This window comes from Mesocricetus auratus, unplaced genomic scaffold (genome assembly GCF_017639785.1).
Source record: "Mesocricetus auratus isolate SY011 unplaced genomic scaffold, BCM_Maur_2.0 Super-Scaffold_100003, whole genome shotgun sequence".
NCBI lineage: Eukaryota > Metazoa > Chordata > Mammalia > Rodentia > Cricetidae > Mesocricetus > Mesocricetus auratus.
Window position 1 is genome coordinate 43,858,646 of NW_024429188.1, and position 16,899 is coordinate 43,875,544.

At 36.3% G+C, this 16,899-nt stretch overlaps 1 protein-coding gene and 1 pseudogene across 4 annotated transcripts in view; both read right to left on the reverse strand.

The window, feature by feature from the left end:
* Nucleotides 1-16,899, reverse strand: part of Eda2r (ectodysplasin A2 receptor) — a 47,224-nt gene that overhangs the window by 17,677 nt on the left and 12,648 nt on the right. For all 4 annotated transcript variants that reach the window (XM_013121306.3, XM_005081151.4, XM_040744227.1 and 1 more), the window contains one exon: nt 9,187-9,283. In XM_013121306.3, the coding sequence (XP_012976760.1) occupies nt 9,187-9,273 (87 nt within the window). In that variant the 5' untranslated portion in view covers nt 9,274-9,283. The remainder of the gene's footprint in view (nt 1-9,186; nt 9,284-16,899) is intronic.
* LOC121139900 lies at nt 11,913-16,650 on the reverse strand (annotated as a pseudogene).

Sequence of the window (16,899 nt, forward strand, 5' to 3'; positions counted from 1 at the left end):
GGTTCTGTACAGCTAAAGAAATGATCACATGAAGAGCATTCCCACAGAATGAGAGAGAATCTTTGCCAGCTATTCATCTGACAGATGAGGAAGTTTGCTGTGAGATTGTGTCTCCTAGTATGTCAGAAATACACCCATAGTCATAGAATGGTTAGACATATGTTAATTTGAAAAACTAAAAAAATGTATTTTAAACAATCTTTTCATGAATTTTATTAGTCCATATCAATTATATTTATATGTTGGGTATGGTAGTATGAATAAGAATGGTCCCCCACAGACTCATACATTTGAATGTTAAGTCATCAAGGAGTGGAACTATTTGGAAAAGAAAAGGAGGTGTTGTCTTGTTGGAGAAGATGTGGCCTTGTTGAAGAAAGCTTGTCAGCGATGAAGTGGGCTTTGTGGTTTCAAAATCCCAAGCCAGCCTCTCTCTCTCCCTCCCTCCCTCCCTCCCTCCCTCCCTCCCTCCCTCCCTCCCTCCCTCCCTCCCTCCCTCCCTCCCTCCCTCCCTCCCTCTCTCTCTCTCTCTCTCTCTCTCTCTCTCTCTCTCTCTCTCTCTCTCTCTCTTCCTGCTGCCTGCAGATCTAGAGGTGGATATCCCAAGCTCCTTTTCCAGAAGTACATCAGCCTGGCTTCTGCCATGCTTCCTACCATGCTCAAATTGAACTAAACATCTGAAACTCTAAGAAAGCCTCAAACTAAGTGCTTCTTTTATAAGAGTTTCGGTGGTCATGGTATCACTTCACAACAATAGAAACCTGACTAAATAATAAAATATACACATGTGATGTTTCCATATTCATAATTGGAACAGTTGAAACTAGCAGACCCTGAAAAATCATGTATATATTTTAGTATTTAGATCAGCTAAGTAAATAAATACAAAGAAATAAAATAAAATGGCACAAATAAATCAAGATGGAGTCTTAAAAGATACCTTTGTGTAACCAGCAGCAAGGCCAAAAAAAAAAAACCAGACTAGAAAGGGATAGGAATGTAGAGAACAACAATAAAATGGTAACCTTAAGCTCTAAAATGCCAATCAATAACAATCTTAAATTTAAATCATCTAAGCAAAGCAATTAAAAGATAGAAATGAGCACTGTAGATAAAATCAGATACTATCAAATTGCCCCCAGTAGCCATTTCTCTCACTGATGAATGAATCATTTCCTAAGAATTAAAAAGATGCAAATTATCATTTAAAACTCTTGTTGAGAATCATCTTTCATAGTTAGGAGGCAAAGAGATTTTTGTTTTTTAAATGATTCAGGTTCCCAAATGATTTTGTTGCTAATCAGTTTTATAACCAGGAAACATTTATCTTAATTTTATCATGCTTTCATGATGCTGACACAAAATTTTGATGCTCATCATGGAGTAGGTATAGTTATTTCCTTTTAAAAGTTGTTTGTATAATATATGAGAACAATTAACTAACAATTATAATCAAGAATGGTTTATGCTGAAAATACAGAATATTTTAACTTGAAGATTTATTACTATACTAACAAATTAACACGATGAAGACAAAATGTATGAAAAGTGCATATCATATAATGAAATACAACAAAATTTGAAAACATTTTTATTTTATTTGTTTATTCTACAAAGGATTTAAAATCTTTCCTTTGGCCATATCTGGCTACTCAATATTTTACATGAGTGGAAATCAGACAGTAAACATTGCACTAAGAAAGAGTTCACAGGTTAGTATCTTTCTCTATCAAATATTTAAAAAGAAAAAAGAAATCATCAAGTTGCACAAATTAGTAATTTATTATTATAGAAAAAAGCATAAATTAACAGATGATGGCAATATGTATTATTCATTTTGGGGTTTGACTTCTGGGACATGGGAATTTTATGCATTATTGAAAATACATTCAATTGTAATGGAAATTATTAAGAAAAGGTTCAAAAGTGGTATCTGTTCTTATATTTCAAGAACATTAAAATTGTATTAAGCTTACAAATTATACTTCTAGAAAAATATCCCGAGGAAGTACTGTTAATTTTCTGCAATAATTTGTTTACAGTGATATTTATAATTCATGAGTGAAACATAAATTAAATAAAGATAACTTAACAGAAATGTTGTCTTGGATGTTGTTAGCTATTTATCCAAACATTACAGACCTTCTTTAAATTATCATTAGTTGATTTCATTCTATGTAGTATGATAACCAGGGTAAAAAATAATTTCTTAATTTGTTTAGTCAATCATGACAACATCATTCTTGCTGCCAAACACACATTTCCCAGTCACCCTACCAGGTGTATAAATATGCATTACCCAGTTATGTTTCAAAATAAATAAAGAAAAATCTACACGGAAACTTTGGGGAAATATTCCTAAAAAAAGGCAAACTTTTGTCTTTTTCACTGCTTCATGACTTGTGATGTGAAGATATGATGCTTTGGGTTTTAACAACTATGGATCCATGAGTATTCAGACAGAATATCAAAGTATTTAAAATAACTGAAAAGAGCCTGTGTCCTTTATAACATTGTTGATCAGCAAAAGACACCACAAGGCTGTCTATATCCAGGCTTCAATATGTTCATCCATATATGTGATTATATATTAAGTCATTCTTAAATTTTAATTACTGATTGCTTTTCATTCTAAACACAGACAATGTTTTAAAGTTTTAAAACAGCTGCTCTGGTTAAATTTATTTTAAATTGGTACCCAAAAACATAAACATTGTACGATATCAAGTGAAGCAAGCCCTCAGTGTCTGTTCTCAGATGTTTGCCACACATCACCTTCTGAGAATTATCCACTTATTGCATTAGCCTGTTTATCAATTGTCTGCTTTCTTTTCTTGCTGTTTAGTTTTCTGAGTACATTTATAGTCTACACAACACTTTCTGTCACATGAATAAATAGCAAATATTTTCTACTATTTTCTAAGATGTCTCTTTGCTCAATTGTTTCCCTCATAGTGTAGAAACATTTTGATTTCATAAAATTTCAGTTACCAACCACTGCCATTATAGTCCTATTCAGAAAATGCTTGATTTTATATAAATCTTTAGATCTTCTTTTTTGTTTTTTTTTAGACAAGGTTTCTTTGTTTAACATCCCTAACTATGCTGGAACTCGCTCTGTAGACCCATTCAGGGTTTTGGGATGTGAGCTCTCAGCTGTTCCTAGTACCATGCCTTTGTCTCACCATCAGGGACTCTAAGCTCTGAAACAGTAAGCCTAAGTACATCCTTTCTTTTATAAGTTTCATTGGTAATGCCATTTTATTATAGCAATAGAAAACCAATTGTGATGTGTATGTTATTGAAAAATACTGTCTGTGTCCATTAGGGAAACTAACTTATAATTATATTTTAGTATTTTCATTTTTTTCTTTGCTCAGTTTAAGTATCACGTAATACAGGATTCATAGAAGGAACATTGTAGGCCCTTTATCTTTCTATTTTACAAAGTAATTTGAGATATACTTGTATTGCTTCTTCCTTGAAGGGTTGTCAAAATTGAGCAGTGAATTTTCCTTATGCTAGACCTTTTTGCTTGTTTGTTTGTTTTTTGTTTTTATATTTGTCTTTTGAGACAGTGTTTCTCTGTGTCCTGGAACTCCCTCAGTAGGTCAGGGCCAGGCTGACCTAGAACTCACAGAGATCCACCTGCCTCTGCTTCCCAAGGGCTAGGATTAAAGTCATGCGCCACCACCACTAGCCTATCCTATACTTTTCAGTTGTGAGATTATTATTATTATTATGCCTATAATCACATTGCTTAGTTTAGATTTTAAAATTTGTTTACCTTACCTTTGTTTTATTTTTATAGGTTTTTATAGGTCATGGGTTTAGTGATTCATTCACTTCTTTTAGATGTATTAATTTGGTGGAAAATATTTTATAAGATGTCTTAAAAGACTGTTTTTCTGCTGGGAGTTGGTGGCACACGCCTTTAATCCCAGCACTCAGGAGGCAGAGGCAGGCGGATCTCTGTGAGTTCGAGGCAGGGCTGGACCGACAGCCTCCAAAACAATACAGAGAAATCCTGTCTCGAACCCACCCCCCAAAAAAAGACTGTTTTTCTGAATGCCATTGGTATCTTTTGTAAAATCTGTCATTTCACTTGTAATTTTGATAATTTGGATTTCCCTCTTTTTCTGTTGACCGATTTTGTTAAGGACTTACTTGATCTTATCTTGGCAAAGAACCAACTCTTTGTTTCATTAATTAACTGCTTTGTTTAATTATTGTGGTTGTTCTTTCAAATTTCTTAATTTCTTCTCTGAAGATGATTATTTTTTTCCATCTGCTGATTTGGGCTTTGGCTTTTTCTTGCTCTTCCAAAGCCATAGGTATACCAATAGCTTATTTATGTGCGTTCACATCCAGGCAGGAGCACATGCAAATCAGGTATCTTTCATAATAGCTTATTCAACTAATTTTTTGAGACAATGTTTCTCAGTCAGACTGGAGCTCATAAATTCAGACTAGCTGGTAATCAAACTGAAATGATTATTTAACTATGTCTCTTTGACACAGGATTACAAGGGCATGCTGCCACGTGTGGATTTTAAGTTTTGCATGGGTGCAAGGGGTCTAAACCCTGGTACTTATGTGTGTGAAGCAAATACTTTATTAACTGAGCCACCTCTTCAATACAAATTCATTGGATATACTTGTCAGGTGAAAATTCTGATGGTTACACAAAAGCCTGCATTCTTCAGGAACTTGTAAAGCTGGTTCCCCTCTACTAAAGCAACCATTTCCTTAACACTGTCAGAAGGGACAAATGGCTATTCGTGGTGCCTATTCGCATACCTCTGGTTCTTGAACATTTTCAGCGCCCATTCTATGATGTTTTCTAAATCTAAGGTACAAGATTTGTGCTGCAGAAAAATTTGATCTTTCAATAGTGTCCCATAGAACTCAAATGGTTTCGTTATATTTTCTCATTATTTTATCTTTGTTGATGTCTTTGGTGTTTCTTTTCATCTGTCTCTGGCATTCTTTCTTTCATACAATCCATTATATTACATATTGAGGCAATCAACTGAATTTATTTTACTTGATTAACTTCTTATTACTAAAATTTCAACTTTATTTTTCTTGCATTTCTGTTTCTTCACCACATTCCAGTTTTGTATGGTATGTTGACCTTCTCATCACACTCAATTCTTTATTTTTACTCTTCCTGAGTTCTTTCTGGATTTTATTTCCCTCCTCTTTTATTAAATATCCTACTAAAATTTTTCATATTTTCTGGATTTTATATCACTCTCACTGTGGACCATTGCTACGATATTTTCCATGGGGAGGAGGTCATATTGACCTTGATTTGTCATCTTTCTTGTTCTATTCCATTGACATTTATGCATTTTTTATTAATTGGGTTTATCAGTTGCTTTATTTCAGTCAATATTTTCAGTATTCAATTGATAGAATTAATATGCATAATTTAGACTTTATATCCCCAGTCATGAACTCAGGGTTCCTGATAAAACCAAATATTTGAATATTATCTGTAGAATCAACCACACTGCTGGATAGAATTCCTATGAAAGTGTCATTCTAGCCAATTAACAGAAGTGATACTTTTAACTCCAATAACTATTGGAGTACTGATACACATGGACAGTATAGTATATACCAAAGAATTACCAAGAATACAAATAAAAGTGATGAGGTCTGGGTAAGGATAGGAATTAGTGTTAGACCAAATGGAGGAAAATTAAGATGAGAAAAAATATCTGGGAGCAGAGCATTGGGATATTGTTATTTTCTATGGCATTATACATTTTTTTTGGTTTCTTGAGACAGGGTTTTTCTGTATTGTTTTGGAAGCTGTCCTGGAACTCACTCTGTAGACCAGGCTTGTCTCAAACGCACAGAGATCTGCCTGCCTCTGCCTTCCGAGTGCTGGGATTAAAGGCGTGCGCCACCAATGCTCAGCTGGCATTATACATTTTTAAAGTTTTGGAGAGCTAAAGTTAGTAATAAAAAGAAGTGGTGGCAGGGAAAACAAAATATAAAAAAGTGGGAATTCGCAAGAAAACAGATGGGTTGTATGTAGGATGAATATCACAGAGTACGTAATAGTACAATGGGTTCAAAAGATACAAAACAATCATACAATCTGAGCAATGTATGACCTAAAGGAAAGCCATTACAAAGTATTTATTCAAGAGTTAAGATTAAAAGATGAAAAGAAAAAATAAAAATTAACAAAAGTTTTAACATTAGCAAAAAATAAGTGTAATAAAAATCCCATCAGTCAATATTTCTTTTATCCTGAGATGGGTTTCCCTTCAAAAGTTTCATAAAGCAAATTGCACTAATAGGTGAGGAACAAATTGTTTGTTATTAGAGCAGAAAGCTGTAAAGCCTGATTTTGTCTATGTGTTGTCCCATAGAGGTTAGCTAATAACACTTTGGATTGAGAATTTGGCACAGCCTCAGTGAGATGAGCAGTGTAGTTCTCAGTTCCTTCCTTGGTACTCTGTGTGGTTTGGCAACATTGTGCTGGAGAAGACAGGTTGCCATTTCTTGCTGTGGGTTCCCATGAACTATAGCTACAGACTGGGTATAAAGAGAGTGTCAATTGCACTATCACCTTTCAATCCCTGGACCCACCCAGCTCTCAGTTTTGTGGCAGGTCTTTCTTCAGGCTGTATCACCATGCTAGTGTATGGGGAAGGAGGTGTAAGCTTTCCTCCTGCAATTCCCACTTAACCTCAACTGGAAGCCGCTGTGAGAACTGAAGCTTTAGTTCCAAGGCCTCATCTCCAATTGCATATCCAGTCCTTAGTTATCAGCTAACTGTTACCGCAGCTCTGCTGAGTGTGTGTTCTGCAAAGGGCTTCCCTGTGGTTTCCAATTACCTCACCAGAGCCAATTTGTGCAGCTAGGCACCAGTTCACAGCCACTTTTGTCTGCTTCCCCACAGAGATCTCACTTGGCTTAATAAGTCCATTTAGAGCTACTGTCTCTTGCAAAAATAAAGATTATCCTGTACTCTCCTGTTTTCTTTCACTGAGTTGCATCATGAGATCTCTAATCTGCCAACTTCCCTAAAAATGCCTATTCTCATTTTTTTGAGGAAAATCCAAGCTATTTTACAACATTCTTACCATAGTGTATAAGATTTATTTTCTACATCTTTAGAAATATTAAAAACAAAATCTTTAGTATTATTTTTATTACCAGTTTCGTTAGGGTGAGGTGTATCCTGTTGCCTTGACTAGCCTTTCCCTGAATAGTGTTGTTGAACATGGTTTCATGTCCCCATTGTTTATTCGCATGTCTTCTTTTGGGAAATGTTGCAATTAAGTGTATCCTACTTAATTTGAAAGAAAGATGGGACCCAGTTGTATCTGATCCCGAATGTATTTCTTAGGTATTCACTGTCACTATACGCTTATGACTGAACAAGTTGCACATACTCTTTGAGTTGTGGTATGCCAGTCCGTAAAATGAGGCTCACAATAGTGTCTTGGCAGGATAGTTGCAAAAACAAACAAAATAACATACTTGAGAGCTATTTATAAAGTACAGACTACCAGACAAATATAAATTCATTATATTTAAAGTTTTTCATGAACAGTGTTGCCATATATGTGTTTGTCTGAACTTTCAAGGGTATGGAAGTAAATGGCAGTCAGAGAGGCACTGAGTCAAATGGTTCTTTCATTGCAGTATCCCTTTTATGAGTTTCAGACACCGCTTGACAGATTAACAGAACCCCCTTTCCCCTAAATAAGTGCAGCATTGCAAATATAGATGGTTTTAAAGGTGATAACCATGTACATGATAGGAACATTTGTAAACCATTTATCGTGAAGTCTGATGTGATATTTAAAAGAGATAAATTTGTTGTATTAGATTCTTCCTAATATCCAATATGAGCTACCCTCTAATAGCCTTACCTTGGCCTTTAAAGTACTACTCAACTCTGTAGGCATACTACTGTTAAAACTAGAGATGATACTTACATCCTTTGATAGTCCCTGGCTTTAGTCTCTATTTTTTTAACTTATAAATGGAAGAGGAATTGAGATAAATATTGTCTTTATTTCTTTTACCCAGTGGAACATATTGCTTACTTAAAACCCCCCAGATTTCTAGTGCCCTAAGGAAAAATATGAATATTTCTCATTAAAAACTTCAAGTCCCCGTACTTTCTGACCTACACTTCACTTTCCCTTTCATTGTATATTATGTTTTTGTTTATGAATCAGTTGTGTTAATCTTCTTATTCATGAAACAATGATAATTTGTACTCAGCTTGGGACTGCATTAGCTACATGTTATTCCCAGAAAGCAGTTACTGAGGGAGCTCTTCCCCACCACCCTACATTGAAGTAGCCGTCCACTCTGCATCATGTCAACATAGTTTGGTTCTTGACCCCTCACTGTGTGTGTGTGTGTGTGTGTGTGTGTGTGTGTGTGTGTGTGATTTGTTTCACTGAGGTACCTACAATCAAACTGACCTCTTTGCAAATTCTTGATAAGTAATTGATTAAAGAACGAATAACTGTGTAAAACAAAGCATGAGCACTGTCTTTTTCTAGCCTTTGTAGCAAAATGTAATACCATCTCTAATTGAAGGAGAAACAAGGAATCTGAAGTAAGTGAAAAATAAGAAGTATCTGCCTTCGTCTCATTTTTCATTGCTTTCCTTTTTATTCAAAACTTTACCTTTAATTGGATCATTCTAGGCTCCTGCAGGTTTCCTATCCATGAATTCATTCTTAGACAATTTGCTAAGTAAACCAAATCCTTCAGAACAGAAACCATTTCAGCCTTCTTGGTTCCTCTCTCTTCCAAATTCCCAAACTTGATATTTTGTTTCTAAACCTAATTAAATATTCTTTGCTTTGCTTAACAGATTTCTCTAGTACAAAAGTCTGGACATGTATATTTACATATCTCTTCGTGAGGTACCCAACTATATCATTACACTCTCCCTTGCCTCTGAGTGTGCTAGCCTCACTTCTTGCTTCAACAGTGACTATGATTACATACTATTTGTATCTCATTGTATAAGCTGAATTGAGCTAATAACAGCTGATATTTAATGTATTGCCAATATGGGCCTTTCTCAGATTTTTTTCTTTAAACACACGCATGCACGTACGCACCCAGGTATGCAATACACTTCCAGGTTCCTGAGATATAAAAACAAAAACACTGTTCAGAAGGGTTTACCTTAGAGAGCTCCTGTCCAGGGCCACACTGTTGGCAGGTGACACAGTGCCCCCATTGGTCCTGGTACTCATTTTCTTGACAATCCATGATGAAAAAACTGTGGGTACAAAAAGCAATTACTACTGAGATAAGCAAAAAATAGTTGGTTTCCCTGACAACCACCTGGCTTCTGTGCCTTCTTAACTGTGACTTTTAGTGACAATGGCCAAGGAAACCAACTGAAAACAGCTAAAAGTTTTGCAGTATTGACAATGTGTCCAGAACTCTTCTAAATGCTTCCTATGTGATAATACATTCAATTCTCAAAGAATAGCAGCACAAATTATTATTAATGCCATTTTACAAGTAAGGAAATAAAGGCACAGGGACAAACAAATTTTCAGCTAGTGGTTACACCAGGAGCTTACAGTCAATAGATTGATAAAGACAGGCAGATAGATAATTAAAACAGTTGGATTCTTTCTTTCTAGTGGGCACAATCAAATGTGTGAAAAGCTCTTACGCGTTTACAAAATCACTTTCACACCTATTTTATTTGTAAATACTTTCAATATTTTTCTGACTTAAGCAATGTAGATATTATATTTATTTGTGAATGAAAAAATTGAAACATGATTCTTCTTCACCAAAGGGACTGATTACAATAGCCAGCTTTTGAGAGGATTAAATGTGTTAATTTCCTATAAGTCATCATGAAGGTTTTGAAGAAAGTGTTAAGTATGGAGATAGCCATACACACACACATACATGTTTATTATAACAGTGGATCAAGGAACATATACATGGTGCCTGTGTCTCTAAAATGAAACTCTGATAGGTTTTTTGTCACTCTCAATCTCATTTAAGACTGTATTTCAAGTGGTCTCATTTAAGACTGTATTTCAAGTGGGCTCTCTACACGCTGATAGACCTTAATATATATATCTCATTATAAGAGAGGGCAGTGTGACCACCAATCATCTACACAAAGGTCACCAATAGAAATAAATGTCCTGGCTGGCATTTTTGTTGAAGTATAGTTTTTCCCGTAACTCTTCCTTCCCAGTTCTTTACTCAGTGGAAGGTGTCCTATGAAGTCCACTTTTGGCACAAAATGAATACACTTTCTCTTCTGTTATTTGTCTCAAATTGTCAGTCTCAGAAGGCAAGCATCCCCTCTTCAATATACTTCTCATTGAAGAAAAAAACCTATTAGTAGTCTCATATTCCTCAATGACAAGGAATTCAGCGTTATGGTAGCAAATCCAGCATAGATTATCCAAAGAAAATTTCGCGTGTATAGTTTTCTTTTCAAAAAACAAACAACCAAATAAACAAAACCCCAGAAAAACATTGACAGAGTCCCAAAAGCAAACCTCCTTAGGAGATAAATTCTTAACACAAGCACCTAAAATTTTCATGGAGGCTGCTGGCCATAGAGATATGTGCGTCCCTATTTACAGTTTGGTTTCCAAAGCCAAAACCACCAAATACATTAAATTGCCTGAAGCTGATATGAGATTGCTTTCCAGGAAGGCTTCTTGCCAAATACATATACCTGGACAGAGTCAATAAATAGTTATCAAAACAGTTATCTAAAACATAAATTAAATTGTATTTCAATGGGAGTTTAAATGTAGACAGAAATTTCTGTTTACCGCATGGTCTCACAGCTCTTTGGACCCAAATAAACAAACAGAGACTTATATTAATTATAAACTGTTTGGCAAATGTCTTAGGTTTCTTATTAGTTAGCTCTGTCTTGATCATTAACCCATTTCTATTAAACTATGTATTTCCACCCATAATGCTCCTTTGGTGGCTACATGGCATCTCCCTGGTAGCTCTTCTCTGCCTTCCTCTTCCCAGTATTCCTAGTCTAGTAGCTCCACCTATACATCCTGCCTGGCTACTGGCCAATCAGTACTTATTCACTAACCAATAAGAGAAACATATATTCACAACATACAGAAGGGCATCTTCCATCATTTAAAAACTGTTTTTATTGAAAAAAACCCAAAACCATGTGTTTGCTAGACTGTTGTGAAGAATCCTGGTTATACGGATAAAACTTCCTAATAAGTAATAAATTTCATCACCCATCAATAATGTGATGCCTTATATGAAATCATTTTCTATGAATAATAGTGTCCTACATCAGATGCTAATTTATGCTAAGCATAAGAAAGATTAATTAGGCATTGCAAATACAACTATTCTTAAATATCCTGTCACTGATTCTAACTTCCTACAAAATATTACAGAAAATGGAGTTTTAAGTAAGTCAGCAATGCACAGTCAGACCTATGATTTTTCTAGTAAAGAACTGTTCTTTTGAAATTTAAAGAAAAAAATTATTGAAGAACTGAAAACAACTTCTACAAGATTAACTTTTCCATAAAACTGTAGCTACAAGATGCATTGTATCTATCATGTTAAAATGTTTATTAGACACAAATATAAAAACCATGAAATATGCCACCATTCTTTAACAATTAAGCAAAGATAAAATGCCTAAGGTACAACATGGATGACTTGCAAAGGATGGGCTCTTTAAGCACCATTTAAAAAAAAAACGAGCACAGATGGATAAGTGTTTAGTTATATACACTGAAGTGAACCTTTGGCACTAGGAATCAGAGCATTTTGTCATAGAGCATTAACACATATTATAAAAGTACGTAGTATCAAAAGAACAGGATCACCAGCATTCAAAAGCAGCTTTGTCAACTAGGCAATAAAACACTCTATAGCACGTCTCTCTGTTGTCCATCACTGAATACAATGGTAGAAACTTTGAAATGAAAAGAAAGAAGAAAAGGAGAATTGACTCCTTTTATTTTCTCAGTTTAAAATCAAGCAGAAAACAAACATCAATTCTGTTATATACTAGTGGTCTTCAAAGTACATCATTTGTACATTTGTACACAAGAAGAACTAAGAAACAAACTGTTTATAGAGATCCAAGCACGAGGCACTCACACACACACACACACACACACACACACACAGAGAGAGAGAGAGAGAGAGAGAGAGAGAGAGAGAGAGAGAGAGAGAGAGAGAGAGAGAGAGAGAGAGAGAGAGAGAGAGAGAGAGAGAGAGAGAGAGAGAGAGAGAGAAAGAGAGCAGGCGCTTCAAGCGATACTCAGGAGGGGCCACTTCATAATCGCTGGCACTGAACAAAGTTGCAGAATTCTTTGCCAGGTGCTTGAGGAAATCATGTAGCTAGTTCAGTAATAAAGCAAGGCTATTCTCATCTAGAGGTGTATAGGCCAACATCATTCCAATTCGCACAAATAATCTCAGTAAATGTGGCGCTCCATACACATGAGACACAGGTACATCAGGATGATCTGCAAGAACCTCAGCATACCGTGGTCTCTCAAATTTGTAGAGTAGCTGAATGTCCAGCATTACGTTGAAGTACTCCTTTATCCCTGCCACAACTTCATTAACAGCACACTCCTTATTATCTGTATTTCCTCGAGACTTCTTATAATTCCCATAATCCTCCAAAATGGAATACATATTCTTCTTGGCAGGAAGACAAAAAAGCTGTTTTTGTCTGGTGATCAAGTTCCAGTCATCCACAAGCCATGGTTTCAGCTCTTCAGGGATCTTTAATTTCAACTCTGTTCATGAATGTTTCTTCATTTTCAACAGTTGGATCTACCCGGGCTCTTTTCTAAGACCTAGGAGGCTGAGGTGTCTTACTGGTATGGCCACCATCTCCATTTCTGGGTGTTTTCTGCTTGTTCTTTTTTCTTTTCACTTCAGCATTTTTTCTGTTGCAGACCAGATGTCTTATTTCCTGGAGCAGCCCCTCTTGTCTTTCCCTCTTCATACTGTTCCTGATTGGCCTTTTGAAACTCTCGCTGTTTCTGCAAATTGGTGTCCATATATTTGAGTACTCTGCTTTCTGGAACCCATTCATCTCGATTTTTATTTCAACCACTGTGACGGATAAGGTATTTCACTTGTTTGTCCTTTATGGCAACCTTTATACACTTTCCTTCATAGAGAAGAGGCCCATAAAAGCACAGCACTCTCTGGCACTCCTGGAATTTGGGTTTCAGGTCTTGCTTGGGTGCCATTTATGAGTGATTCACCATCTCCTCCTTCTCCCACCACCCCTGACTACCGCCCCCTACTCTATACTCCACCCGACTTAGCATCAGAAGAGCCTTCGGTAACAGCCAGCTCTACATCCTGGGTGCGATTTAGTAAAGAACTCTTAATGTGCAGCAGGAAGTTAGTAGAGAAATGGTAATCCAATAGAGCTCGATGTTTGTTAGTTTGTGAACACGATTACTTTACTGGCCTGTGATAATTATGTGTGCATCTAGGAAACTTAGATTGTTTCTCTCTCTAATAATGCCTTTCCAGACATTGTATTGTAAACCCTTGTCAAGGAGACTTCAATGTGAATCACAACCCTGCCATTTACTAGGCTTTACAATGGTTTTCTTTTTCACAGCACTATTCATTTCACCATTAAATTTGGTATTTTAAAATTACAAACCCTCCAGAGTTTTTTTTCAAAGAAATAGATGTTCTTACATATGTTAAAGAACCTAATATAGAATTTTGTGCAAGTGTTACTCCATGGTAATTAGTAGGTTTTCTTCTCATTTGCCCTGAGGTTATCACAGACATTTTAGACGTGTGACATGTTCTTCAGGGGAATTGGCCTTTGTCACCCTAGATATTTGTAGGAAAGGAAAGGGTAAAGCACATAAAATAATTTCAGTGGTCACCTTCACCAGGAACATGAGACTTGGGTGTGTTCAGAACATATCCCAACCCACTAATAATGTGAGGCTTAAGAACAGGTTTACTTCAATATATGTAGTATCTAAGTCACCTTGGTTAAACTGAACATTGTATTAGTATTTGTTGAATATCTTTCATCAGCATATTCCTACATAAGAACTCAGTGGACAAGGCCTGGAAATTTTTCTGGTATAATTACTTCTGAAATGGAAGTACAAAGAAAAATATTAGTGATGATATTAGTGACTTTACTGAGTAGCAGATCATTTCCCATAGAATAATCACTCTCATTGTCACATCCTAGTACTGTAACAGATCTCTGACATGGGACCGTGTTCTTTTTATATCATTACATTAGTGGAAACAGGGGAGATGAGAGAAAGTGTCAGGCATCTCTTGTCTCCTATCCTGGAGCATGACATAGGATGGATGGGGTTCTTGGTGCTTCTGTCAAAATTTACAATGCATTCAACTGTACCAGTACAGGCCACACTCAAAAATTCTGCTACCACCTTGCCCAACAACAAAGGAAGAAAAGTATAGACAAAGAAAACAAATGAACATTGAACAAAACCCAGATTCATTAGACAAATTATGTGGTTTGTGACAGGAAGTACTATCCAGGTAAAGATGTAGAACCTTTACATTGGCTACTTAGGTTCCCTTATATCTCTTCTCCAGTAAATATAACCCCTTCCTGAAGGTAATTGCCATTCTAGTTTCTGTCATTATATATTTTCACGGTCATTTAGTGTTATATAAATTCAAATATAAGACATTACCTTTTTGTTTCTTTACATGAGTTTTCTCATAATATATATATAATTTAAGATTGTTTTGATTAAACAATATGCATATACATTTTTGTGACCCTAGATTATGCTGCCTTTAAGTTTTAGTAAAACTCCATAAGCAGCCAAAGGGCAAGATAGGAAGACAAGTTTCACTTCTAAACTTAGTACTTAAAAATTCAAAACTTTTTTGTCTTAAGAAGTGATTTTGAACCCCTGAAGTCCCAAAGTGGAATTGGACTCTGGACAACATGGATCGCAAAGCTCAAAAACTGGGATCCTGGTGGTTTGTCTACCAAATCCCTCTAGAGAATGAGAAGTTACTGTTAATTCTGGATTTGTTTGTTTTCTGGAAAAAGAATGCACATCTCTTACAACCACAGGTCAACAAGCATTCATCACTATTGTTTTCAGAGTCTGAAGAAACTGAAGCCTTTTTTTGCTTTTTTTGTTGTTGTTCTGATGAATCACTTGGCAAAAATATGAGTAAAGAGGAATCATAGTTCAGTATGTTACTGCCTAAGAATAGTGCGGGCTACTGCTCCCATCAGACTCCTACCCCTTCAGTAACCATCTCTTTTCTAGCCAGGGAGCATAATTTGCAAGAGGGTACCACACAATGCCATTAGAAAGGCCTGGAATTCTAGGAATGGCCATGACCTTCAGAGAAAGTATGATAACCTGTAGTGAGCCTGAGTCTTCCAGTGGCATCTCAATCATGTCCATCACCAGTATCCAAATAGTGAATGATACTGGTTCTCTGACAATAACTTTCACCACAGCCTCCTTTACACATGAAATGGTACTAGTACCGGGCATGTCTTCTACTGAAGCCCAGGCTACATTCTCTACTATGGAAGAGATATTATTTATCAGAAATCCCTATGACTTTTGAATTACTGTGGTTGGGTACCAGTAGTTGCTGACTTTAAAAATCTCAGGACTCACTTGTGAACCAATCAGATTGTCAGGAAGGCTTTCTCTTATTTGAGTAGCACACATGTGCTCCATAGAGCACAGAGAACTCCAAAAGGCACCCAAGAGGGTTTCCCAATTTCAAGGCTTTATTTATGCCACTATGACAACTATGATAAAGTATATATCAAATGTTCTCATCTTATCAGTCATGAAATAAAAACATAAGTGAGAAGTTCTACAAATATAAAACACTGCACATGCCCTGATGTGCTTGGATGTTACAATGTGAATATGTACCTGATATTGACCTCATGGGTATGATGACTGTGGTAGACAGTTGAGGATATCTAACCATCTAGGTAGCACTGAAGGACTCATCAGTGGATTTTAGTTTGCCTAGAACCTCAGGCCAAATGAAGAAAGACCAATGGCCTTCTTATTCCTAGCGAGGAGCTTTAGGTAATTTTCTTCTTTCTTTGGCTTTCTAATCCCTGACCTCACTTCGTCAGAGTAGCTCATCTCTTTGGTATGTAAAGGTTTAAATGGAGGAAGGAACATTAGGCTGTGGTAATAAGGTCCAAATGAAGCTGTTGACCTCATCAGGGATACTTCAAAACCTTCAAAAATAGTCTCTGATGTTCTTGTATCCAGAGCCATCTACTCTACCCTTTAGTCAGATGAGAAGATGGAACAGAGATAAAGGGCTTTAAAAAGCTCTTCTCTTCTGCAGCTCTTTACTTCAAAAACCATTTGATGACCCTTGTTTACCTGCTCTATAATGTCCAGGATCTCTACCTGGATCTTCCACAGTCTTCAGCACCAGGTTTAGGTTCAAATAATAAAAGCATCACTTACTGTAAATGACATTGGGAAAGGACTTTGAACAACATGTTTTATTTAATCATCTTCTGGAAAATAGCATTAAGAGTATTAGGCTACACTGAGCTGAACTCAAAAAAAATCCAGTGACAGAGAGGCAGGAGTGATGACCAAAGGCATTAAGACTGGGCTGGTTTAACCCCCAGAAACAGCTGACCTGACAAGGGTTAGCACTTGAATCCCAGATTGATGGCTGGGAATCCAGCATGGGACTGATCAAGACCCCCCTGAACGTGGGTGTCAGTGAGGAGGCCTAGGTAATCTATTGAGCCTTGGGCAGTAGATTAGTATTTATCCTGGGTATACAAATGGACTTTGAACTCCCATCCAACAATGTAAGATGCACTCTCACCATGAACTCTTAGGGGTGGGT